Raw genomic sequence first — 27,764 nt, forward strand, 5'->3', positions numbered from 1 at the left:
GTTGCAATGTGGTGCGGAGCGGGGGAAATCTCGCGATTGTTGGCGTTATTAGAGAGAGTTGGTGAAGATGGCGCCTGTTGTGACAGGGTAAGCAGCGAAATTATTAACGGACGGGGCATGGAAAAGTAACAGCTAAAATAAGTTTTGCCAGTCTAGTCAAGATAACTTGCTTTGGTTTATTTATCTACACCCCTGGTCTTGTGTTTCTGCGCTGGTTCCCCGTTTCAGCGTACTTTTGTCTGATTTTTGAGGTTTTCAACGATGGTCTCTTTTATTCAGTTAGCCGCTTAGCTTTTAGTTAGCTGATAGATTTTCGGCAGTTTTCCGTAAACACTGAATGTTACGGAGAGCTAATATTTAACTGTAAACACAGTAAGGTTATATTGACTGCGTCTTTTGGAACTTTAACATACTTTAAGCTTAAAAAAGACATGTATACAAATTGAGTCAACTTGTGAGTTGGTGTACGAGAGAGGGAGAGAGAGAGAGAGGTTAGCAGATGTTAGCCAGTCTAGTAAGTCCATTACAGAGTTTTGGAGCTTTCAGGGGGATTACATTTTTTTTCTTTGTTTCATGTCAGACTTTTCAGTTAAACTACTTTTAGCTTAAAAAGTGTGTATTTGTAGTATCCCGTCACTGCTATTTAAAATGCTTTTCTCAAAATGTGTTTCTTTTAATTTTTAGTTTTATTTAGTCTGTTTCTCAAAACCTAGTAGGCATCTTTTGCACGTTTAAACTTGTGTATCTTGCCAAAGATGCTGTCTTGGTAGGCAGATCACTAGGCTGTGGCAGCTTTGTTTGCCAGCATTGTTTGGTAGAGTAATGTTAAATAATAAGTGAAGTTTGATTGTGTCTTAACTGTGTTGTATTTTGTTTTGTAGGAAGTTTGGGGAGCTCCCTCAGCCAAAGCGTTTAACAAGGTAAATGCACTGTGAAGTCCATGTGTTAAAGTTTATCAAATGCATTCGTAAACTACAAATTAAATAAACGTTTCTATTGTATTCTGTGGTTTTGCAGAGAGGCGATGCGTAACTACTTGAAGGAGAGAGGAGATCAGACAGTGCTAATACTGCATGCAAAAGTCGCACAGAAATCCTACGGCAATGAAAAAAGGTGAGTGATAAGTTGCAGCTGTAAACATATCATGATTAGCTGATGAGTTGTATATTGTAAAGTAAGTAAACATGAAGTTTAATGCACATTTCTGGTCTTAAGTGATAAATCAGTGCCCATTATTCATCTTGACTAAACTAAGTTTCAGTCAGGTCCAGTTAAAGGTGCAGTAAGCAATTTCTGGTAAACCCTGTTGATATTTGAAATCACCACAACAAACACGCCCATCGATATAAGGGTGTGATCCCTTTGGGGAGATCACACCCCTATCTCAATGCCTCTGTCCCCACATTCACATACACGTTATGCAACACGGGTAACGATTATGGTGGAATCTGCTGTGCCTGGCTGCCGCCCGAGGGTATGATGTCATCAATAAGTAAAAGCAATTTGTGTTACTATTATAATACAGGTTGAGTGTCTAATTGTTATTTGTCTCCTCTACTCCTTCGATGACAAAGTCATACCTTCCATCCCAGAAAACAAACTCAGTTTTCATGAACGGCTCTCCACATAACACAATAATCCAAGTAACTTAAATATATTATAAATGTGACAAGATTAAGGGATTATAGCTATCACTAAAAGGGAAATCAAAAGAAAAAAACATATTAGGAATGTGTTGTCTCACTTTTCAGGCACACTTTGGGAGAGCGATGCTTGAAACTGCCGGTGGAGGAGGTTTAGACGATACAGGCTTTTGATAATAAAAATGCAAATGAACAAACAAGCGAAAGTTCTGTTAATGTCTGTCCTGTGCACTGAGCTCTCTCTCCTCCCCCATCACGAGTGTATACGCCCCTTACTGCTGATTGGCTACAAGCATGTTTTGGTGCTCGGTCCGATCCACTTTTCAACAGTCACTTACTGCACCTTTAATGCATAACGTCTGCACATTAAGGCCCCGTTTACACGATGGGAAAACGCAGATATTTCTCTGCGTTTTGGCCTGTCATTTACACGAAAACGCCGTTTTTATCCCAGAAAACGATCATTTCTAAAAACTCCGGCCAAAGTGGAGATTTCTGAAAACGCCGGTTATGTGTTGCCGTGTCAACTGGGAGAAACGGAGTTTTAGGTTCTCTCTTGTCGATTCTGAGGATTCTGATTGGCTTGCATGGCTTTATCCTTCTCCCTACACTGCCGCCCATAGGTTTAGCATAGTTATAAAGGCGCTCGACGGCGTATTTATGCGGGTTGTGTGCACGATGTTATTATTGAAAACGGAGGGGGAGAAATATTCGTTTCTCTAAATACCCGGCTATGTGTAAATGTGGCATAAATGTAAAGTAAGGTAAGGGAGAGTTATGTAAAATATGATTTCTTATGAGAAGTGAATTGTTCTTTAATCAGTTCAAACTCTCTTGGATTCTGTTAGATTCTTCTGTCCTCCACCATGTGTGTACCTTATGGGTTGTGGCTGGAAGAAAAAGAAGGAACAGATGGAGAGAGAGGGCTGCTCGGAGCAGGAGTCTCAGCCTTGTGCTTTCATCGGCATTGGAAACAGTGAACAAGAAATGCAGCAGCTCAACTTGGAGGGCAAGGTGCTTTATGGATTTTATTATTGCAATGCATATATTGAAACTGCTCTTCAAAATAACTTCATCGTGTCATCATTATCCTTGTGCTTTTCTTCTGCAGAATTTTTGCACAGCAAAAACTTTGTACATTTCTGACTCGGACAAACGTAAGCACTTCATGCTGTCAGTGAAAATGTTTTATGGGAATAGTGCGGATATCGGTGTCTTCCTCAGCAAACGAATCAAGGTCATCTCCAAACCTTCCAAAAAGAAGCAGTCATTGAAGAATGCAGACCGTGAGTCAACAGAATTTCTAATTTATGTCACTAAATGATATTTGACCATAATTTTTGCTCAGCTCATTTTTTTATTTCTCCTAGTATGCATAGCTTCTGGGACGAAGGTGGCTCTCTTCAACCGCTTGCGGTCTCAGACTGTCAGTACGCGGTACCTTCACGTGGAAGGGGGAAACTTTCATGCTAGTTCACAACAGTGGGGAGCCTTCTACATTCACCTATGTGAGTCATTCACCACAAGTGTCTATTAAACACAATCTACTATATTAAAAATGGCAACAAGGCTTGATATTGAGCCCTAGTTGCAAAGTTCATTGAATGAAAGAATGTGAAAGTTATGTCTTTACATTTTTTGAACCTGTAGTTTTTCTTGTTTGCTAATTATGAATTGGTAACTATGTGTAAATTTTAATTTCAGTGGACGATGATGAGTCAGAGGGAGAAGAGTTTACAGTCAGAGACGGTTACATCCATTACGGTCAGACGGTGAAGCTGGTGTGCTCTGTGACAGGCATGGCTCTACCCCGATTGGTGAGCTATTATCCACTTTAATGTTCATGATCATTAATGATTAAAAGGGCTGGGCTAAGAAAGTGTGTCCTGTTCAATCATGGAATGATGTAAAGTTGTGTCACTGAATTGACGTCATATAATTTCTTTGTGCAAATATGTTTGTGTAAGGCTGTGTACATTGCAAGTATTTTTTAGAAGGTAAAATGTTGCGTGTTTGTGTGTAGGTTATTCGTAAAGTGGACAAGCAGACAGCACTAATGGATGCCGACGATCCTGTGTCCCAACTACATAAATGTGCCTTCTACCTTAAAGATACAGAGAGGATGTACCTCTGCCTGTCACAGGAGAGGATAATTCAGTTCCAGGTCAGTCCATTGTTACAGAAACTTTATTAGATTCATACAGTTTTAAAATCTTTAACTCAATCTTTTTTGAGACTTGGTTTTTATTTATTTATGTTTTTGCTACTTGGATGTGAAATAATGCACTATAAAACATTACTGTAACACAGTTCAGATGTTATGGAAAGGAGGAGTTGGGAACTGGTGAACATTCAACCATTTTAATAATAAATAAACCAATACAAAAACGAAAGTAAAGACGGTAGCTGCCACACATAATACACCAAAACATTAAATAAAAGGGTCCAGGCCTGCCCTCTCCCGATCTCCACTGTCGTCGCTCCTCCTTTTATGCTTCCGTTCCGCTGTGAGAGATACGAGACCGGTGCGTCGCTCATTAGTAATCACGCCACCGGCCTCGTGCCGTCCTCCCACGGCCTTTGACCTCGTCCTGCTCGCCACAATTACATCTGTTTTAGAATTGCAATGGAAATGAAACTTCCTCTTCTCAAAATGAGTCTTTGAATTCTCAGTCTTAATCGTTTCGAGGCTCTATGATCTTTTTTTAATGGTAAACAATTAAAATATGTTTGTCTTCACTGAACTACTCTCAGGCCACACCCTGTCCCAAAGAAACAAACAAAGAAATGATCAACGATGGGGCGTCATGGACAATCATCAGCACAGACAAAGCAGAGTACACTTTCTATGAGGGCATGGGCCCTGTACCCTCACCTGTCACACCCGTGCCTGTTGTTGAGAGTTTACAGGTAATGCACAGTCACAATCAAGGCTTTAAAGGTGCTGCGAGCGATTCCAGATGTTTTTATAATATCAACACATAACGTTAATGGCTTCATTACATTACAATTGTTTTATATTAAAAGAGCATGGCTGTCATGTTATCTAGTAACCTTGAACCCTGAATGTTGTAGCTGAATGGTGGAGGAGATGTTGCCATGCTGGAACTGACAGGACAGAACTTCACACCTAACCTCAGAGTCTGGTTCGGAGATGTGGAGGCAGACACTATGTACAGGTGAAATCAACACACCAATCACAGTGCTGTACAGTTCAGCAAATAACAAAGTATTTACTGTTAAATCAGGACTGCCATAATTGAGTTGGATTCATGCTGTCCTTGAGGTGTTATAGGAGGATTATTATTATTATAGTACTTCTATTCACCTCTAAGCGAAGAAAGAAAAATAACTTTGGTCCGAGTTTGTCAGGGCCTTAAGAACATATTCAATGTATAGGTTTTACTAGTATCAGCACAATAATATTTTATTGCCCTTCTTTAAACCCATTATTATTGTATCAGCAAAATCTAATATCGTTTGATTTCTATTTCATGAGTATTGATCCACATACATAAATTCATTTCAATACATCTGTACATTATGTATAAAATATATACATAAACTTTCACTGATATGCAGTATAATACTGTCCTCATTGGATTTGAGCCTCAGCCAGTTTAATTAAGTAATAATCTGTGATAGTTAAGTTAAATTTGTGCAGGTCTTAGATTTTATTTCAAAAACTTTGCAGATACCCTGTAATATAGATCTCCTTTTGTTTTCCTCTGAGACTGCATGATACATATATTAAGAATATTCGGTACATAATTGTCAGTAATTCATACATGTCCCGTTTCCTGCAGGTGTGGCGAAAGTGTGCTCTGCGTGGTTCCTGACATCTCTGCGTTCCGTGAGGGGTGGCGTTGGGTTCGGCAGCCGGTGCAGGTTCCTGTGACTTTGGTCCGTAATGACGGCATCATCTACTCCACGGCTTTGACATTTACCTACACGCCGGAGCCGGGACCGCGTCCTCACTGCAGCGCTGCAGGAGCCATACTGCGGGCCAACAGCAACTCCTCCACCTCACCATCTTCATCCTCCAGCCTACTGCTGCAGTCAGCTGTCGACAGCCAGGCGGGCTACGCAGCAGGGAGTGTGTCTTCATCTTCCTCTTCCTCGGCTATGTCCGTCTCCTAACCTGGGAATCTTGGTGCGCGTGTGCGTGTGCGAGTAAGTGAACCTTTGTGAGAGATGGTGATTCATCAGTTTGTAGACTTCCTGCGTAGATTCATGGGATACTGATCACAAAAACGGATAATGGTGCCACAGAGAGAGAAGCAAAGGAGAGACAAGACTTCACTCAAAGACTGGACTAAACAAATGAAGGCATCTCTTTTCTTTTCTCTCTCTTTGTTGCGGTTCTTGTTAAATCTGTTTCCTCATGTCAGAGGAAGTGGAAACAGAAGTGATGTGTGCCGTGGATCAAGATGCCACAGGATCAATGCATAGCCTTACATGAAAACAAAAAAACAATCAGTCAAAAAAACAACACAAACAAACAAACAAAAAACACCTCTTCAAAACAAAGCCTTTTCTAAGTAAGTGCAGGATGGAAATGGCTTTGCGAGATGTTGTTTTCTACTAAAGGGCTTAATGCACTGTTTCGCCAGGCTTGGAAGAAAAGTTATCATAGTAATATAGTTTTTACGGACCAAGGAATATTATTATTATTATTATTATTTTTATTGATATATAATTTTATAAGCTTTAGCTAAGGTACATTTTTCACCTTTTTAAGTTTTATAACATATAGTAAACTTTTGTTACCAAATAGTTTTGTATATTTCTTATGAGCATTTGGGCTCAGAAGGAAGAGGTTCATGTGTTTTGAAAGCCTGAACTTATAGCTGCCTTTACTCGTCTTGGCAAATGCCTTAAGTCTTCTGGAGTTTCACCAGACCCTTGTCTCTTTTGTAATATTTTTGTCATGTATATTAGTCTTTTTTTCCCAATCTTTTTTTTTTTTTTCACTAAACTGAGGTGTAATATTGATGCCATTTTTTTTGCGTATTTGGGAGAAGGTGACTCTTCTGCTTTGTTAAACTTTTCTCATATGATGTCTTTAACACAAAAGCTTTAACTGACTTTGCTGGTAGGCCTTATGTGCCACATCATACTCAACAGATACACATAGCCATTGATCTGGCCATTTTTCATTGGCTATAGATTTTCAAACTGCCAAGATAAAAATATCCCACATCAAATGGATTACCTTTAGTTAAACACAAGCGCACAAAATCCTTTTGTTGCTTTGTTTGGGGGTCAGCGATTTCGAATTAATTGGTTTATTCAAATCCTGTGGTAGGGAAGGATTGTACCGGTCTCACTTTCAGTGTCATGATTATGGTTAGTATCATACTAAAATCAGTGTGTAGGAAAATTGCTGCTTTGTTGTCATGTGGTTAAACCATATAGAGAAGGGATTGTGGGGATTCTGTAAGTACAGTTACAAGTAGCCCTGTCTGTTTTTGTCTAGGAATGAATGAAAGTTTGGACACTCTCTGTGCTTCTAGAAAGGCATGTGCAAAATGACTTCTTTTGAAAACAGCCAATTTGTGGTTTACCTGACTGACAAGGTTGACTAATTGGTCTTGTAGAAGCCTTGTAAAGCCTTGTAATTTGGTTGGTTTCTCATTCACCTTACCCTTATCAGATGTTTTTCTTAGGAGTTTACATAAGGTGCACTCTTTTGTTTGAAAACGGCTAGATGGAGCACAACCAGAACAATTTTTATTTATGTAGTTAACCACTTTTTAATTAAATGACATTTAGTTCAAAACAACACTCATACTGGGATGCTCAAATGGATTTTTTTAAATGTGTATGGTGGTTGTACTAAAAATCTAGATAAACTAGTCATCCTCACTAATTGACTAGTTTGTCTTTGCTTGTAGTCAACTAGCATATCGGTGTGAAGCTGAATGGAAATAACCGTAAAAAGCACTTATCGCATTGCTGCGTGAAGATGTTTGGTTTGTAGGGTACAGACAACAGAATCTTATCCTACCTTTCATATGTTTTGATTTATGAAACCACAGAAGTGACACGGCCTTAATGTACATAAAAAAATGACCCCTATTAAATTGACAACGCCACGTGTATTTTTTGTTTTATTTAAAATGTTTAGTACCAAATGTTCACTTCTGTAATAGTTGTATCTAAAGCAAACTAAAAATGAGGCCTTAAACCACTACTGCTTAATTACTGGATCTGGTGGTAAGATATTACACTACAAATTATGCTCTTTTGTAAAAAGGGCACGATTGTTTTTTTTTTAATACCTTTTTCAGTCTCACAGAAAAAAGTAATCTCAAGTCTGCTTTCTGTGCACCTTTTTGTTTCTTGTTTTGTTGTCCTGTTTAAATATCCCCCCCCCCAACCCAAGTCTATGTGCATCGTTTGAACAGAGAGGAAGAGACTCCCATGAAATAGTGTGCTCTGGAATTTGCTTTCAATCGGTATGGACTGCATTTTGTTACTGTTTGGGATTTATAGGAACAGAAGTAGTTCCTCAATGGTTTTGGTTTTTAATTTATCAGTTTCTTCCATGGCTAATATTAATATATGAGTTTGTCTAAAAATTATGTTGATCATTTTATATCATTTTTTATTGTATAATGGTATGAAATTAAAATAATGGTTTGTTAAAATTTCAAAATTTCTTCCATGATTGAGGGAAAATTACGGTCACTTCTTTAAACAACTTTTTTTTTTTACATCTCTTTTTAAACTGTCAGGCCTCGAGAAATAAAAGCCAAAACCCAGTAGTTCTTGCAAAGCCATTAATTTGTATCTATTGTGAGCTATTTCATTAAATTCCTCAATCAGGGAAGAATATTGAACCATATCATCACGTGGAAGTGCCGAAATGGAAACTGCCAAATCTAAAGGTCAAATTGTGAAAGTAACACAACCTTTCCATGTATGTCTGCAGTGTTATTTTTTTGTCTTGTATCCCGCTGTCTTCCAGAGTGTTCGAATCAGAGGATCTGAATGGTTAATTTCAAGACTAACCATGTTGACTTTCATTATCACTATCACATAAGTTAGTTGCCTGTCACATGTGCCACTGTGCTTACATTGAGCAGAAACTAGTGTATTAGATCACTGTCATCTTTGTTGGTTTTGTCTGTAGAAAAAAAGGGTGAGAATTTATGTTTTCTCAACCGTTTCAACGGATGGTTTTACATTTTGGAAGTTACCAGCCTTTGCCAAATGGCTACCAGCCATTCTGGTTTTGAGTGCATGCTCTCTAGCAGATTTGAACTGTATTGGTGCTGTCTAACTCCTAAAGGGCCAGTGTATCTATTGCTTTTGGAAATGGATCACTAAACACTGTAATAGATTCAAAAAGTGTCAAGTTGTTCATTTATTTTTGTCTTTACTGTGCTAAATTGAGTGTATAATACAAAACCATTACGGAAGTGTGTTACGAAGATTGCAATACTGTCATGTGACCACTGTGTGCTTAAGGGATGGTTCAGCCAAAAACTAAAAATCTTGACAGTTTCCTCACATTCATGCCATTGCAAGCACTGCACAGTTTAAACATCGCCCTAATCAAACACAACTAATGCAACTCCTCAGCTTGTTAGTAAAGATTTCAAGGCTGCATTTAACACCACTCGGCTCACAAACTTCCCTAAGCACTTCCATTTTGAAGTGCGTTCAACTTCAAGTGGACAAGGGAAGTTTATTTTGACCGAGGGAGTGAGTACGAGTCTGGAGTGTACACTTCAGGCAGATCGATAGACCTCAATGCAAAACTCCACACACACTTTACATGATTCAAACAATGGAAGGAAAAGTAGTTTACCGCTCTAAGTTAAGTTAGGCCCATTCAGCAGTTTAGGAGATTTATACTGAGATAAAACACTACAGCAACATGGCTCCATAGCAGATTCAAGTGATCAAGGGCTTAGTTAGGGTATCCCATTGCAAGGGCTCTGCCAGTAGTGGACACTCATGCAACATAAGCAATGACGTACATCCGAGTGATCAAGATAGAGGGAAGTTAGCAAGGGAAGGGCATACAAACGTGGACTTAAATGCAGCCCAAGACCTTAGATGGGTGTGTCATAAGAGAGATATCCGAAATGTGGGGTACTCCAGGACCAGGGTTAGGTACCACTGTCATACAGAATTGCTTTATGGTGTGGGGAGAATCCTTGGTTTAGTCATGCAGTGCTGCTTAGTAGCAGCGCTGGAAACACTGTAATATTAGTATGAGGGTTTACCATTCCAAACATACCCACTGTTTACCATTCTCATTGCTCCGCAATATAAATTGAGACGCAAGTCTTTACAGTAGGGAAGCGGATTGATTTACATTGTGGAGTGCCAACAACATTGTGGAGTGCCCTCGTTACTGCTAAGACTCTTAAAATGATAATTGAAGTACCTCTCTTAACTGGTTATCAGGGATTCTGCAGTGAATATGATGGAATCCCAATCCCATATATTCACCTCCAAACACTAACCGTTGGGACAGAAACATCAGCACCATAAAGGACGCACAGCAGCTCAGAGGTTTCAGGACACTGGACGCTACTCAACTGTTCTCCTCAACAAAAATTGTGAGCTTATAACACGCATACGACCAAACCCATATTTTAAAAGCAACAGTAAGCCAAATGGTACAGCATATGAGAATCAAAGAATGTTGATTTTTATTTTTACATAATAGATTGATGGTATCTATGCTGGCCACCAGGGGCAGAAATCTCTCATTCACTTTGAAGTGAGTTTGCCCTGAATTACAATAAGAGACACCTGTCACTTGTGCATGCTTTAAGTGCCAAATGTTTCCCCCACTGCTTGGCATCCACTCGCTCATGCCCCAGTTTTATTTTTAGACCATATGGGGTTGTTGAGATGTAACCTGAAGCTTTCTTTCTGTTGCTGTTTCTGAGTGTATGAGTCTTCAACCACGTTGATCTGATAGCTATCAGCTCTTAACTTAATTCAGAGACCAATATCTGGACCTATATGAGAGAGTAAATGTGTAGGGTTTGTTTTATTCAATCCCTCCAAATTGAATGCTCTTGATGAATGATTATTAATTAAGATTGGTTCATAATATCTAACTGTCATTTCATAATTCTAGAGTTGGGTGTAGAGTTGCTATTGCAGTAATGGCATTTTTCAAGAGATGGTTCACCCCACAAATTGGTAAAAAAGAAAAGAAAAAAAGTGTTAATTCAAATAGCAGTCAGTAGGCTCCAAAACAACATTGGACCATACATAAATAAATGGTGTATACATTATAATAAAATATATAATATTTAAAACTTATTTTAATTCTAACAAATTATTTATTATGCATTTATTCACAAATTACACGGTTCGTTATATGTTCAGTGTATTCCAGCACAATTATTTGTATGAATTTAATTTTTATTTAGTTTTAAACACACGTCATTTAGCCGTTAATAAATATTTTATTATATAGTTTAATTTGTTAATGCTCAAGTTTTTTTTCTTTTTTAATATAGCTACGCTTTATTTGAATATTTAGTTTACACTATTGTACTATTGTAGAACATTACAATAGTTAAGAATAACACCAATAGAGAGAGTAATGCTTAAATTTCCTTTTTTCCTTCTTTTTTTTTAATGCTCAAGTTTCTTGGTAATGTTCTGGGAGCGCCCAATTACGTAAATTAATTAATATTCATATTTCAAGTCAACGTCTACCTCAGCAAATCAGTTTACTTGGCAAGCGCCACGCAATCTAATTAATATTCATGAGTCAGACGCCGTTTAAGGATTAGTAAATTCGCGTTTGGCTTTGGAAGAGCAGACGCATGCTAAATACGAGCTTACAAAGTTTGTGACATTTAGTAACTGGAACACTTTTATCCAACACGCATTATCCAAACGATTCCAGAGAGAAGTGCTATCGGAACTTTATTCATATTCAGGAACCTGACTTTCAGAAGGACTTCTATTCTTGGTCATCGTATTTTTCATTCCAACGCCGTATTTTAAAAGTGGAACGTTCTTTCTTTAGAATCAGTTTTTCAAAGTCATGTTATATTAATCTGTTTACTTTGTTCCGCCATTTCTTTGGAATGTAACAACAAAACGTCATTGGCAAAACCAGATAATGGGATGTATCTACACGTTATGTAAACGTTGTGACTTATTCTTTTGAGTTGTAAACAAACATTTCGAACAGTTTTTCGTTTTTTTTGTGTGTAATTTATTTTCTTTAAAATGCCCACACTGTTGCTTTTCTAACCGGCGGACTATACCTTTTCTTGGAGCTGGAGCTGGAGCTGTTTATAGCATCACTATCACGTAACGTTACATTTGGACGCACATGTGTTTTTTAAATCATTGACAGTGAGTGGCACTTGAAGCCTGCGATGCAGAAGTTCTGCCTCACCGTCCTGCTCGTGCTGCGCGGGCTGATCATCTGCGTCTGTTCCAGCGATGACCAGCAGCACACTGGACTGTACAGGGACACAACTGTGACCTCAACAGGCACGTGTGCACGACCAGATGATGTTTATATTCATAAAGTTCATTTTTGCTAAGCCATAATGCTCCCTGCATTATGTGATTATTTACAGCAGAAATAATATCAAGAGCAATAGGCCTAATATAAAAAAATGCAGGTATACAAAATAATTGCATATCTGGTTTCACAGACAAGGCTTAAGCTCTTAGACTAAAACGCATGTTTGACCGGTTTTAAATGAAAGCTACTTGCACTGACATATCTTATGCCAGTGCCATTGTTTTGTCTCAAGATGCACACCAGTAGCCTAATGTTTTTTTTAGGGCACTTTATAAAAGCTACTAAAAATGCCCTTATTTAACTAAAGCCTAATTCTGGTTTAATCTAAGCCCTGTCTGTGAAACCAGGCCTTTATGTTCTCAGTCAGCCTCTTTTGGGAGTAATAGAATATTAACATTAAATTATATGTAGCCTAACAATTTTATGATGCTTCACTTGGTATTATTGCTATGGTAAAAAAAAAAAGAAGAAGAAAAAAGAGTGTAAAATAGACACTGCAATGTAAAGTGTTACCATAATGACAATAATTTGAGTATCCTTAATTCAGAGAGGGATTAAAAATGGACACATTAGACAATTTACACAAAGTATTGAACTAAAAAATTAAGGTGTTGTCAGATCATTTTGCAATGGAAGATATTGTTGACAGATTTCATACTGAAATCTGTGATTTGGCAAATTTGAACCCATTTGGGACATTGTAAAGATTTCTACGAAATCTGCTCTCTGTTTAATCTCATTACTGTTTTGGAGAAACAACAGAGATATATGAAAGAGATGTTGTTGTCATTGTTGATGTTTCTTTCCTCTGGGAAAAGATAATGATGCCTCTTGATAACATGTTGACATTGCTAGTGTTTATTGGATTGCTTAACTCCTCGGTCCTCCTTTCACCACAGATCCATGTCTGCAAGTGAGCCCTCGATGTGTGACGGAGGCTGACCGCTTCAGTCTGGAGGCTCTTCAACACATCCACAGAGAGATGGATGACGATCAGGATGGAGGCATTGAGGTGGAGGAGAGCGTCGAGGTAATCAACAGTCACCGTTGTCACAATCACAAGTCAGAAGAAAGAAGTTTCCTCACACCCTAATGTAAATCCTGCAGGGTTTCCACAACTTCTGGCCAATCAATTTCCCTGAAATTTGCAGTCAAGTGAATAACAAAAGAGCAGTTTCTAGCTAATGAAATGTTGATAATTGTAAAAATATATAGAATTTCCATGACCTTTCCAAGCCTTTAAAGCCTTTAAGGGCTGCACGATAAAAAAAAAAAAATATATATATATACTGAAATCACAATATGGCTTAGTGCGATTATTAAATGAGCTAATAAATAAGAAATTAAATAAATATATGTGCTGCATGTTTAATTGAAGTGTGATTTGAAATATTTGAAAATGAAAAAAATAAGATTAGTATTAGTATTTTGATTTTATAGGTGCACTCTATATAGAACAAAACTTCTGGGTTGTTTTACTTCATGTTTTGGTCACATATGATCAAAACCAACCGTTGGTTTACATTTTTTTACACTCTAAACAAAAATGGTGCTAAATATCACTAAAAGTGGTTCATTGGCTTGTAATCATAGGGGAACCACTTTAAGTGCCATACAGCACCTCACCTTTGTCAAATGGTGCTATGTAGAACCATAACAGGACCTTAACCACCCCAAAGAACCGCTGAAGAACCAAACTGGGCTTAACAGGTTCTTAAAATGGCATTGGTGCTATATAGCACCATAAGCACTGCAAATAACCGCTGAAGAACACTTTTTTCAGTGTATACATTTTTTAAACCCAATGGTTGGGTTTGTCCATATTTCACCTAAACAACCCAGCATTTTTAGAGTGTGTAATACAAAACAAAATTATTATCATAATTATCATTATTATGTTTCAGAAATACTCGATTATTTTTTATTTTACAGTGAAATATTGCAAGAGTACGGTTTCTTATTTTGTTTTAATTTAGTAATTTATATATTTTGATTTAATGATAAAATAATAAAATATTGTATTGAATAATTAAAAGTTTTGATCAGCCTTACAAACAAGCACAGCAAACCTGTAATTTTTTCGTCATAATCACAATTTTTATCAGTAAAATCGCAGATTTTTCCCCCAAATCAAAAATGTCCCTTAAATATATATTTCCGATATTCCACAACTGAGCACTTAATTTTCTTTGTCTCTTCAATCAAGTGTTTTGCTGCTCATTCAGACAGATGGTCGAGCAGCGCAAACGTAGTAGTTGTCAAGTCTGAGGATGTGAACATGCTAAACTCACACTCAGACTAACAAGATCCGCTTTACATGTTACATTTGGTATGTTTGTGTGATGTTTGCGTAAGTGTTATTCCAAAGCACCCGGCCTAGAGTTCCTCCCCCAAGCCTGTTGGTCAATTTAGAAACACATGTTTCCATCCAACACCTAAGACAAACTGTTCAGGCTTGGCATTGGGAGAACATAGCAGAGGGGGATGAGTTACTAAGTAATGTCCTGAAGTGTGTCCATGTCTCTGGCATTGGGTTTCTTTTCCTTGTTGCTATAGAAAAGGTTTAGGTGGATCGAAGAAGCCTGGAATCACGTGGTGCATCTGATTACAGCAGAGACAGATTCCAAGACACATTCACAGACACTTGAGCTCTTTTGATCTTGAATGTTTACTCAGCTGTTGTTTTATGTGTGGCGAGACTGCATTTGTAGAGTGGTTTTCTGGTGTGCAGAATTTGATTTAAATCGGCTACTCTTTTGCATCTGCATCTCTTCTTATTGTAGTTTATCATAGAAGATATGCAGCAGCAACAACAGGCAAACAAGCACAGTAAACTCCATCAAGAGGACCAGCATATCACTTTGGAGGAGCTTTGGAAGGGCTGGAAATCTTCTGAGGGTAAGATGGTCTCCATCCATGATTGTGTGTTTCTCTTTTGGCTCTTTTTTTTACTGCTTTCTTTTTTTCTTTCTTTCTTTCTGTCAGTTCATAACTGGACTCAGGAGGATGTCTTGAGGTGGCTAAGAGAGTTTGTTGAGTTGCCTCAGTATGAAAAGGGCTTCAGAGAGCTGCGTGTCAGTGGAAACACCTTGCCCAGGTGAGACTGAACAAAATAAAATACACTCTAGAATAATTTCTAAATTTGTTTCTTCTATTTTAGCAAGTGCCCTCTCATATCAGCCTGATTTCATGTTATCATAGGTATTTGTTCATAATGTAAAAAAAAAAAAAAAAACAGTTTGTATAAATATTGAAACTGTATGATTGATGATCTGATTGCATCTCAAATGTAAACGCACAGCTTTAGAAATGTAAAAATCGTTACTAATCCTTTTTTATTCTATTTATATTGTCAATAGAATACAAATAAATTACATAGGCTATATAGATCATTTAGAGGCTCTAATCCCACCCTTACCCTAAACTAAAGCACTCAACATTAAAAACTTAATAGGCATTTTAAATTGACAGTGATAATGATTTTATTTACAATAAACTATTATATACAGGTGCAAAAGTTCATTAACTAATATATTATATAGACTATGAATTATCTCACTTTGCATGTAATGAGTCTGTATAATATATTCGTTTCACCTTTTAAGTTGAATTACTGAAATAAATGAACTTTTGCACAATATTCAAATTTTTCGAGTTTCACCTGTAGTTATTTTTTAACAGCACCAGAAGTCACACAGGACAGAATGAAACTGTTGTAATGTAAAATTGTGTAAATGTGTTAAATAAATGTGATTGCATTGAAAATACACTATCGTTCAAAAGTTTGGGGTTGGTAAGATTTTTGAATGTTTTTGAAAGAAGTTCATTAGGCTGCAATTATTTGATCAAAAATCACATGATCTTTCAGAAATCATTCTAATATGCTGATTTGGTGCTCAAAAAGCATTTCATATGATTATCAATGCTGAAAACATTTGTGCTGCTTCATATTTTTTGTGGAAACCATGAAAAAAAAACATCCCCAAGATTATTTAATGAATATAAAGTTCAAAATAACCTTTTCATTTATTTGAAATAAAAACCTTTTGTAACATTATAGATGTATTTACTGTCACTAGTGATGCATCCTTGCTGAATTAAAGTATTCATTTATTTTTTTAAATCTTACTGACCCCAAACTTTTGACCGGTTGTGTATTGTGTATTATTATTCTTACTGATTAAATACTCCATGCTCCAGCTCCATGAAGTTAACAGTTTCTTACTTTGAATTTACAGGATTGCTTCCAATGAGCCATCCTTTATGAGCGCTTTTCTGAAGATCCAGGACCAGCAACACAAACAAAAACTCAAGCTCAAAGCCCTGGATGTAGTGCTGTTTGGCCCACCTACACGTATGTTTACACTTCATATATATGAATGTAATGATTTTTGTATCAAACTCTGTGTTTTTTCAGTCTCTGAAAAACTTAAGCTATTGTACGAAACAGTTGCAGTCCAGTGGCAGTGATTTAATTGTAAATACGATCATTAAATAACTATAATGAATTCTAATGCGAAATCAAATATCCATGCACGCCTGTTGAGAACGCAACAAATTACTCTCTCACACTGTAAAATATATTCAGCAGATATCAAATCTGCATACAAAATAAACACTCAGATGTCACATCACATAATGTTTCATTGGCCGTCTGACTAATATCCCTGTGTACATTTGCTCCAGGACCTCCACACAACTGGATGAAAGACCTGATTCTGATAGTGTCAATAGTAATGGGGATTGGTGGATGCTGGTTTGCACGAGTTCAGAATAAGACATCTAAGGTTCATATTTCAAAGATGATGAAGGACCTGGAAAGCTTGCAGAGAGCTGAACAAAGCCTCAGAGACTTACAGGGGCAGTGAGTACACCTTCTTCACAACCTCCACTATTATAATGAATTTCAATATTTATTTTACACAATATTTAAATCAGCAAAATTTGCAACAACAATGTTCAATACATCACAACAAGCCAAAAGTTTGCAAGGCATAAAAATTAATGTATATGTGATCAATAAACTTGAGACAGTTGACAACATTACAGGAATAGTAAAACTTATTAAATAGTAAATAGTAAAACCCAATTGTGTGACCTCATTAAACTTTAACATGCACATAAATATCCTAAATAAAAATATAATCATTAGTTTTTATACAATTACTTTTTAAACCAGGCCATTTACATCAGAAGTAACCAAGTCACTAAAATTAGACTTCCCATTAAAACTTACAAGAGGGGGTGATATTGGAGAACTTTTTTTTCAGCATCTTATAGAACAAACACTGCATTTTTTATGCTTTTGTAAGGTTGGAAAAGGCCCAGGAAGAGAAGCGCACTGTGGCGGTAGAGAAAAAGAATTTAGAAGAAAAGATGAGGGACGAGATTCAAGGTGCTCAGGATGAGGCCAACCGCCTGCACAGACTCCGAGATGGAGCAGTGAGTGAACTCAGCCGTCTTTGGTATGCAGAGGAAGAGCTTGAACAGGTAAACATCTGCAGTTCTCCCTGTAAAACATCTCCCAACAAGACTCCACTACACCATGGTTCTCTGTGCTCTTGGTACAGGTTCGTGATGCATTGAAGAGGGCAGAGAAAGACATGCAGTCCCTCTGGGCACTTCCTGAAAATTTGCAGCTGTGGCTCCAGCTCACCTATGAGGTGGAGGTCCAGTACTACAACATCAAGAAGCAAAGTGCAGAACAACAACTAGTCATAGCTAAAGATGAGGTATTTTAGAGATGAATGAGTGACCCGTTGCAAATCCATTCCCAGGGATGGAATCAAATACAGAGTGAATCATGTTTTCAGGTTTCAATTGTTTTGCCTTTTCAGTTAATGTATAGAATCTGTATAACTAATGAGAGGGCTGTGGAGCGTCGTGCATGAACTCATTTAATCACTCTGTATTTTTGCACAGGCTGAGAAGATCAAGAAAAAAAGGAGTTCGTTGTTGGGTACACTACATGTTGCACACAGTTCCTCTCTGGATCAAGTGGATCAGAGAATTCTTGAGGCCAAGTAATTTGTTTATTCTCATTTAAAACTGAATAAATAACGCAATGAAATTCATACTATTTTTACATTGACCTTCTTTTGTATTTTGTTAAAGGAATGCACTAGCAGACGTCACTGCTTGTCTTCGGGAGCGTCTGCACCGGTGGCAGCAGATTGAGAGCTTGTGTGGTTTTCCTTTGATGAAAAATACGGGCCTATCCAATCTCACCGCTACACTCTACCCAGACCCCAACTGGATGCTAATGCCCCGGGCTGCAATGCAGTCCTATCAAGTGCCTGTTTCAGTGGAGGACATGGAGGAAGAAATGCCACAGATTATACCACAGATTCCTGGTTGGTACTTTTCTTTTCTTCTTTCCTAGTTGAATGTGTTTTCATTCTTCTGTTTTTATATCCATTAAGGAGAGCCAATCAAACATATAAAAAGTAGGGCTGTCAAAATTAACTCGTTAACGCACATTTTTTCAGGTAAAAAATATTTAACGCAATTAACGCAGCATCCGTTTTTTCCCTTTATCATTTGGTTAGCGTTACATTATATTATTCACATTATTCACATAAATGCTTTTAATCCATTCAAACGTGATAAGACACAAAAGGGAACGCAGTGCAGAACTGGCTCCAGTAATCTGCTGTCTGTGACACACACACGACTCGTGAGCACAGACGGACGGACAAAAACACACAAAATTATGCCAAAATGAAAGTTTTGTCAAGTATCCTCACAAGCACAGTCTTAAATAAGGTAAATGTAGTCTTAAAGGAATGTGAAGAGTTGGGATGCGCGTCAGATCTATGTCATGTGCGTGCCAGATCTTAAAGTGACACCATAAACCTGCCGCTGTTTTTCATTATGGATAATCAAAGTACAAAAGAAAAAGAGAAAAGCACTGCACTGAATCACTTTTGTAGCTTTAATAAGGATTTTGACAGGGCAAGTAAAACTCTGAACTGGTCTGACTTGGCCAATGGAAAAAATTGAGCCCTGATACTGTATATTTAAGGGCACAGGCAAAAGGGACATTTATTGTAATGGGTTTATGTAAAGATTGTTTTAAGTTCACAAATTAAAAGTTGTTATATTTTTTATAGGATTAATGGCTAAAATTAAAAAAAAAAAAAAAAAAAAAAAAAAAAATCATAGAGACATCAGTAGCTGTATTGGTATCAGTGATACTGGCCTTCTTTCATAAAAAGATATATTAGATAAACATTAAATAAACAAATATTTAAAATATAGGCTACTGTCTTTATGTCGTTTCTACATTCATTTGGAGATTAAATGTGAAATTATTACAGTATAAAAATATTTAAAAACTTTAATGTTAGGTGCGATTCATCGCAATTAATTACAGAAAAATGTGCGATTGATTTGTTACGTTTTTTAATCGATTTGCAGCACTAATAAAAAAACATTGACTGTTTTCTGATAGGGTAAAAATGCGCACTGTTAGAACAAAAGTTCTTTAAAAATATTTTTATGACATTATATACATTCTAGTAATGCTGAGAAAAAACGTTACTAGTACAACGTTCATGGAACATCCTTATGATGTTATTCATATTTGCTGAATGTTTTAATAATGTGATATTAAAACATTGTGAGAACATAGTTTATGGAGCATCCTTACAATATTATTTGTACTTGATAAACGTTCATATAATATTGAGAGAAAACGTTCTTAGAACAACATTTTTGGAACAAAATTGTAATGTTATTCATATTTGCTAAATGTTTTCATAATGTTATCATAAAACGTTTTAATTTCAAAGTTCATGTAATGTCCTTTCAATGTTATTTGATGAATGTTCTCATAATGTTGAGAAAACATTCTTAAAGCAGCATTCTCAGAACGTCTTTTTGCTGAATGTTTTCAGAATGTTAGATCAAAGTTCATAAAACATCTTAACAATGTTATTTGCACTTGATGAACGTTCTCATAATCTTTAGAGAAAACGTTCTTAGAGAAACATTCTTGGAACATCTCTATTAAGTTATTAATATTTTCTGGATGTTTTCAGAATGTTAACATAAAACATTGTTAGAATAAAGTTCATGGAACTTCTTTATGATTTTATTTGAACTTGATGAATGTTCTTGTAATGTTAAGAGAAAATGTTCTTAGAACAACAAACATTCTTGGAGCATCCTTTACCCATTAGAACGATGATGAAATCACTAAGGTTCTGTGCTCTATATTAAAAGAACATCCTTTTTGTAGTAACATTCCCATAATAACTTACATACATATTGTAATTTGTGTTAATGTTATGTAAATCATTCTTAAAATACATTAGAAAGATAACTAATATATTAAAGGGCATAGGGTTGGGTTTTTAAAGGTGCAGTAAACAGTAAGCACTGTTGAAAGTGGATCGGACCGAGCACCAAAACACACTTGTAGCCAATCAGCAGTAAGGGGCGTATACACTCATGATGGAATATGAGTATGGAATATTTCAAATGTGGTTTATTCAGAACTACCCCTTTAAAAGCCAAGTCAGTTTTGCGCGCATGCGTGTGAAGATCGGTCGGGAAGAGCGGTTGAACCTCGCCTCAGAAATCACTTGAGGTAAGTGTGTAAATTAATTGGTTATGGTTTTATTTAGTGAATTATTTATTTAGTGATCTATTTTCCTTCATTTTTTACCAAATTAGGTTTTTGTATTTTGTAGGGATGCACCGATATGAAAATTTTGGCTGCAGACTTTCACTTGCACTCTCAGATAATATATTAATATATATACATATTATATGTAATATATTATATAATATATTAATAATTGAACCATCCCAGCTTCTTTAGTGAGTCGCAGGCAGCGGAGAATGCAGGTGGCGATTGCAGGTGACTGAGAGAGTGAAAGTACAAGTCTGCTGCCAGAACCTTCTCCAATTAATTGATATTGAATCAAATGTAATCTAGATCGCAATCGAATCACAAGCGTATGAATTGAAATCGAATCGTGATTTCATTTGATAAGCTCAAAAAAGTTTTGATTAATCTCAAAGGATGCGTTCGGTTGCATTCACCCTCTACCAAAGTGCCTCAGTATAATGTTCATTTTTTAGCTTCAGCTTAAACGCAACGCCCGACATTATTGACTATGATTGGGCTATTTGAAATAATTACATTGACGATGATGAATTATTGATAACTTGCAGTGTTATTTGTTCAAAAGGAAATTTAAAAGAAAAAGGTAAAACTGCCCATAACTAGTAGCTCTGTTAGAATATTTTATTATTTTTTCAATTTATCCAAATTACTTAGAGAAGATTCTTTCCTACATGCTTGAATACATTAACCTTACCTGAGAGGAAAGTGATGTTTATACAACACGGTCTCCTGTGTAACATTTTCATGCATCACCAGTAAATATTCTGTGTAAGCCTTTATACGAACTTTAAATACTCCATTAAGCCTGATAATTTTTTTGTGTTCTTGTGCCTTATATGATTCAAGCCTTATATGATTCAAGTTCAGTTATCTGAAGTAGCCAAACTAAACATCTCTCATGCTCATCTTATAATAACAGTGAACTGGTCTGTTAACTTTACAGGCGGAGCATTCACCTTCTTTGCCCCTTTCTGGTGGAATGAGCTGCCAACATCTGAGACCATCACATCCTTCAAGAAGCAACTGAAGATACATCTCTTTTACAAGCACTAAACGGATAGTTCACCCAAAAACCCCTCACCCTCATGTCGTTTCAAATCCATAAGACTTTTGTTCATCTTCGAAACAAAAATTAAGGTAATTTCAATAAATATTTTTTTATTCAATTTTATCTTTAGATCCAAAAGAGTGATAAAGCCATTGTAAAACGTATCCAAATAAATCAAGTGGTTTAATCCAAGTCTTCTGAAGAGTAAACAGAAGCTCAGACATGCTTGCTTGACACGGCAAACCTCATAGGTTCTTGCTCATCATGCAGGCACATTTGAGTTTCTGTTTACCATATTTTTTTGGATGGGCCTGGACTGGCAATGGAGGTACAGAACTCTCTCGTTTCATTAAAAATATTTTCATTCATGTTTAAAAGATGAGACAAAAGTCTTGAGTTTGAGAATGAGTAAATGATGATAGAATTTACATTTTTGTGTGAACTATCCCACAACACACACACACACACACACACACACACACACACACACACTTTACTTAGCTATCTAAATGGGGACATTCCATAGACGTAATGTTTTTTATACAGTGCAAACTGTATATTCAATCCCCTTACACTAACCCTACCCCTAACCTACCCATCAGACACAACTTTCTGCATTTTTACATTAAAAAAAAACCTTTAATTACTTTATTTTTATTCAAGATTTACAAATAAGCATGTCCCTAAAAGGTGGTTTTTGGAGGTTTTTTTTTAGGTTTTAGTCACTTCTGGGTACAAATTTGTCCCCAAAATATAGTTAAGTAGGTACACACACACACACACATAATTTTTCTTTACATTTCACCTCTGGTCTAGATTTTGTTCTAGTCTAGCTTTCTAATAAACCTGGTATTGTATTTGTACACTATGAATATTGTTGGCTGTGACAAATTGCTTTTGTACCTCAATTGTAACTGGCTTTGGATAAATGCATAAATGTAAGTGTTTTAAATTAATTGTAAAATTGAATTTATTCCCCTTAGTTTATTTACAGATCAAATTGAGCTGACAGAAATTTGATGTTAACTCTTGTTTGTTATCCTTCAAAAGTTCTGTTCATGTTATAAAATGTTACAAATAAACATTAAAAAACATTATTTTGTGAGGAAGGAATTTTTTTTATAATATTATTGTAACCTTTAATGTTCTAATAGTGATAAGAAAACTGGCCATTTGAACGTTTTTATAATATTACAAATAAACGTTGAGACTGAATGATATTTCTTGAGTAAATATAAGGTTAGGAGAATATAGTGCTGACATTATTATAACCTTTAAATTACATTGTTGTAATAACAACAAGAAAACTTGACATTTTAACCTTTTTAGAATATTACAAATATATTTTATATATATATTTATTTATTTTGAGTACAAATGTTGTACTAACTACATTGTAACCTTTAAATAACATTCTAATAACTGTCTACTTTTATAGTCTCATTGTGTTAATACTTGCAAACTACTTTAACTCAAACTTTCCAACTTGTAGATTTTAAATAGATTAAAAGAGTTGTCATAAACTTAGTAGCGGTGATGTTGAAGTATTGCGGCTTTGATGTAATTTGTTTATAGCCTAACTAGCCTATAGCTTTTTACTTCTGCTGATAGGTTTCAAAATTCATAAAAGTTAATTTATGAAGATTATCTTGATTAACAAAATGTGTAGTAGGGACATTTTATGCATGGTATTGAAAAAAAAAAAACAGTTTACAACACATTTAAGTAATTTCAGTAAGTGTTATATTTTGTGAAACAGGCATTAATTATTCATGTTTTACTTTTCAGTCACAGTTGCACCTCTGAAATGTTCTCCACGGTCTCTGGTTCGCACTCGCCGATCGGGGCATATTGGGCCATCACCGGTCATCGTATCACCTGACCCAGACCTCCTGATTCCCATTCGAACTCCACTACGCCGATATGTCGATGAGGAAGAAGAGCACATCAAATTCTCCACACTTGTAAAACAGTATGTCAGCCTGGCATCTTGTCTTTTGTTTTTGCATTGTATAGATATGACCAGCTCAGAGATACTTAAAAAGACACTTAAAAATATTTATAACACATTGCAATAAGCTTCAATTCATAAACATTAGCTAATGCATTAAGGTGAAAATTAAAAGCAATGAAAAACAAATTTATTGTTTTAAAGAATTTATTGCTCTAGGTTATTGTTAATTAACCATAATACATTAATGCTCATTTATACAATGTTAAAAATCATGTAGTATTTAAAGGTTTGGGGTTTGTAAGATTTACATTTGAAGGTTGCATTTGAATAAAAATACAGTAAAACTGTAATTTAGTAAAATATTATTACAATTTAAAATAACAGTTTAGATTTTTGATACAATTTCAAATATAATTTATTCATGTGATGGCAAAGCTGAATATTCAGCATTACTCCACTTTTCAGTGTCACATGATCCTTCAGAAATCATTCTAATTTGCTGATTTGGTGCTCAAGAAGTATTTCTTATTAAGCTGATTTGGTGCTCAAGAAGTATTTCTTATTAATAGTGTTGCCAACGGTTGTGCTGCTTAATATTTTTGTGGAAACGGTGATACATTTTTTTCTGGATTCTTTCATGAGGAAGTTCAAAAAGCATTTAAAAGTCTTTACTGTCACTTTATAAATGATGACAAAATTTGGGCATTTAGGACTTTTGCTAAGTGTCCCTCTCTCTGACAGGGAGTCCATGGAAACACCCTCAGAGTCTACAGAGTCAATGGGGTCATCCATTAGCAGAATGTACAGCAGCCTTGATGTCCCTTCTCGGAGAAAATACATTTTCTCAGATAAAATGCCCCGGAAGTTCTCTTTGGATGAACAAGAGGACAGTCCCTCACGCAAGATCTCACAGGACGAGATGGATGAGTCTTTGATGGTGAATACCTCAAGGAAAGTATCGCGAGAGGAATTGGACATCAATACTCTCTCAAGAAAGACATCTATAGAGGAATTAGAGGCCTCCATGGACCCTCCTAGACAATTGACTAGAGGAGAAACTGAAGCTAGCTTTGATTCAAGGAAACCACCCTGGGATCTGCCTTTAGATTCCACAATGAGGTACTATTCTACAGAAAAGATGTCCCCAGGAGCGATCGGCATGGACAGTCAAAGACAGCGATCACTCAGAGACAGAAAAGATCATATGGACAGCATTTCTAGAGTTATACCAAAATCAGAGCTTGATTTAGAGACCACAAGTGGAACTAGATATCCAGATGCCTTAATGAACACTTCCATTAAACACAAAGAAAACCTGGACTTTCCACCCAACATCCAGCGAGGAAGAATAATTAGGGAAAATTCCTTTGATGCCACTTTTGACAGTTCAGTGGAAAGCTCAAAAAAATTTAAGATGTTAGGCAAAACCGATTTATCCAAAGACATCCTTTCACGAATAATGTCGCAAGATGAATATGATGTGTCCATGGATTTCGAAAGACTAAAAAAAAGAGACATTGCCATGGACACTGCTTCAAGGAACATGATTAGAGATGAGTTTGAGAGAAGCAAGTCCTTTAAAGAGAACCGGGATATCCGCATGGAGATTCCCTCAAAAAAACTCTCTCGAGATGAGCAAGAGTTTGTGATGGATACACAACGGATACATCGCAGGTTAGACAGCTCTGTGGAAACTCCCATTGGTAAAACACAGAGAGAGACTGTGGGTCTATCTGTGGAGTCTCCAAGGCGCAAGATATCACAGGAGGAATTTGTGGTTACAAACCCAGGACAGTTTGGTCCACCTGACCTCACCGCGAGCTCCTCGATGCTCTGGAAACCAGCCTCAGATTCGCTTAGCACGCTAGTGTATGACGGCATTCTAGAAAAGTCCTACGAGAACCCTCTCGTGGCTAGTTCTTGCGATCTTAGTCACGCAACTTCGATGTCTAGCTCTTCTCAAAGCCTTCTGGGAAATGAAGGTCAGTCGGCAAATTCCCCTTCTTTGGAATCTGGGGGTAAAGACAAGGCCAAGAAGTCTTCTAAGCTCAAGAATTTGTTCAAGAAGAAAAAGGATAAGGAAAAAGATAAAGACTCATAAATGTCGACAGCAAGTAGGAATTTAGACACTTTTAAAAGGCCTGAGGTTCTTCTAAATCTGCCTTAGAAACTAAAACATAAGCAAAGCTGAACATGCTGAATGGAGTGGCCTTGGATTTTCTTGCAAAAGGTTTTTCTTGGATATGGCATGCAGGAAGAAATTGAATCCTAGCATTTTTAATGGACCCTCAGCTAAATGGATACAATCTTGTGAAACAAAGGAGCCGAATTGCACTTTTCCAGCTCGGATTCAGTGATACTATATTACAGAAGAATAGGAAACGAGATATTAATTGACAATTTTTCTTTCTTTCTTCATGCGGTTGTGTTCATCATTTTAAATAACTTGTTGAAATAACGCTACACGGTTAACTCAATTCTTATTTATTTGATTTACTTGTTTGCACAAAAATTCAGGGACAAAATTAAGGCAGACAACAGAAGACAACAAACAATTACTAAAGGGTAATATACTGTATTTACTACAGGATGAGCCTATTAATCTACATGTGTGCCAATGCCAATGTGTTGGATTTACCAATGAAGCTTTAATTAACTATTTAATACAGACATACTTAATCCAATTTGGAGTTAGGTATCAAATAGAATTATATTCGAGTTTAAAATCTTTCCTAGTTCTCATCAAAGTTGCATTTCGTTGAAGGAGGATGATATTTGTATTTATATTTGTCATTAAACACTGACAGTTCTTTTCCAGACTTTACTGACACTTTTGACCTTGGTTGTACATAGATTTTAGGATGTAAGTATTTACATTTTTAAAAAAATTAAACGTTAATTGCGACTTTTCATATCACAATTCGGACATTTTTTTCTCTCACAGGTTACATCTTGCATAATTGTGAGAAGTGCGTGATATAAAGTTGCAATTGCGAGAAAAAAAGTCTGAATTTGAGTTTATTTCTCACAATTGTGAGTTTATATCTTGCAATTCTGACTTTATAACACGCAATTGCGAGTTTATACAATGTCTCACAATTCTGAGAAATAAAGTCAGAATTGCGAGATGTAAACTCGCAATTATGTTTTAAAATGTGGCAGAACCAAGCTTTCATAGATTTGATTTTCTAATATTTAAAATATTTGTGGGATCCTGCCCTTTTTCATTCTATATGTTGTTGTGCAAATATAAAGAATTAACCACTATTAAAAATGAATGTAAGTCAAAATGCTTAACCTGGCTGGAAATGTAAATTTCAGCAGTCAAGAGGGTACAGATATTTATAAACAGTCATAAATTACCCGACTGCAACAATAAACGCTTTAGAAGCTAAAATGGTGTCTGGATTTGCCCAAATTTGCATGATTCATTACAGCAAATGCACGTGAATGGATTAGACAATGAATATTACTAACTGAACAATTAGATTTGAAACAATAGAAAATAAACAAGATATTCACAAAGACACATGTAGGCCTATTTTTGTTTCCAAAGATGTTAATATGGTCTAATTTGGGTGTGACATTTTTGACAACTACATTTTAAATTAATTTCTTAGTTGTCTAATGACTGCTGTATTGTTTTGAATGAGAAACCACTTTGGTAGCATTTTTTTTGTCATGAAACCATTTTTTAAGTGTCATGCAACCATATTTCAGCAGGTTTTTTTAAGTGTCATGAACCTTTACCTAAATGTCATGTACAAAAACAAACTATGGTTTGTTGTTAGGTCAGATAATTCTGACTAATCTAAGTTTTATAATGGTTACTTCTCTGAAATAGCACATCCTTGATGACGTTTGCATCTGACACATGTGACCTCCGGAGGGACACAGCCTTTGATATGAGACACAGCTATAGTCAGAAGTCCTCTGCTTTTCTCGAATTAATTTTA

General features: G+C 36.2%; 2 protein-coding genes across 7 annotated transcripts; both read left to right on the forward strand.

Annotated features, from left to right (window-relative positions):
* Window positions 1–6,226, forward strand: rbpja (recombination signal binding protein for immunoglobulin kappa J region a). 6 transcript variants are annotated; one of them, XM_079614921.1, is made up of 11 exons: window positions 1–87; window positions 882–920; window positions 1,018–1,113; window positions 2,492–2,657; window positions 2,755–2,929; window positions 3,014–3,151; window positions 3,348–3,460; window positions 3,667–3,807; window positions 4,398–4,553; window positions 4,719–4,822; window positions 5,450–6,104. In XM_079614921.1, the coding sequence occupies exons 1-11, from the start codon at window positions 68–70 to the stop codon at window positions 5,781–5,783; spliced, it is 1,482 nt and encodes a 493-aa protein (XP_079471047.1). In that variant the 5' UTR covers window positions 1–67; the 3' UTR covers window positions 5,784–6,104. The 6 variants fall into 6 exon arrangements, with proteins under 6 accessions (XP_079471047.1, XP_079471049.1, XP_079471050.1 ...); XM_079614923.1 differs by having other exon boundaries at window positions 80–514; XM_079614924.1 differs by having other exon boundaries at window positions 80–491.
* Window positions 6,227–11,403: 5,177 nt separating this feature from the next.
* Window positions 11,404–27,325, forward strand: stim2a (tromal interaction molecule 2a). Its single transcript, XM_079614878.1, has 12 exons — window positions 11,404–12,134; window positions 13,071–13,201; window positions 14,955–15,069; window positions 15,157–15,268; window positions 16,410–16,525; window positions 16,858–17,035; window positions 17,484–17,661; window positions 17,742–17,903; window positions 18,094–18,194; window positions 18,286–18,524; window positions 23,643–23,826; window positions 24,550–27,325. Exons 1-12 carry the CDS (start codon window positions 12,017–12,019, stop codon window positions 25,907–25,909), a joined length of 2,994 nt encoding a protein of 997 aa, XP_079471004.1. The 5' UTR covers window positions 11,404–12,016; the 3' UTR covers window positions 25,910–27,325.
* The last annotated feature ends 439 nt before the right edge of the window (window positions 27,326–27,764 follow it).

The sequence above is a fragment of the Phoxinus phoxinus genome, assembly GCF_949152265.1.
Source record: "Phoxinus phoxinus genome assembly, chromosome: 6".
Classification (NCBI taxonomy): domain Eukaryota; kingdom Metazoa; phylum Chordata; class Actinopteri; order Cypriniformes; family Leuciscidae; genus Phoxinus; species Phoxinus phoxinus.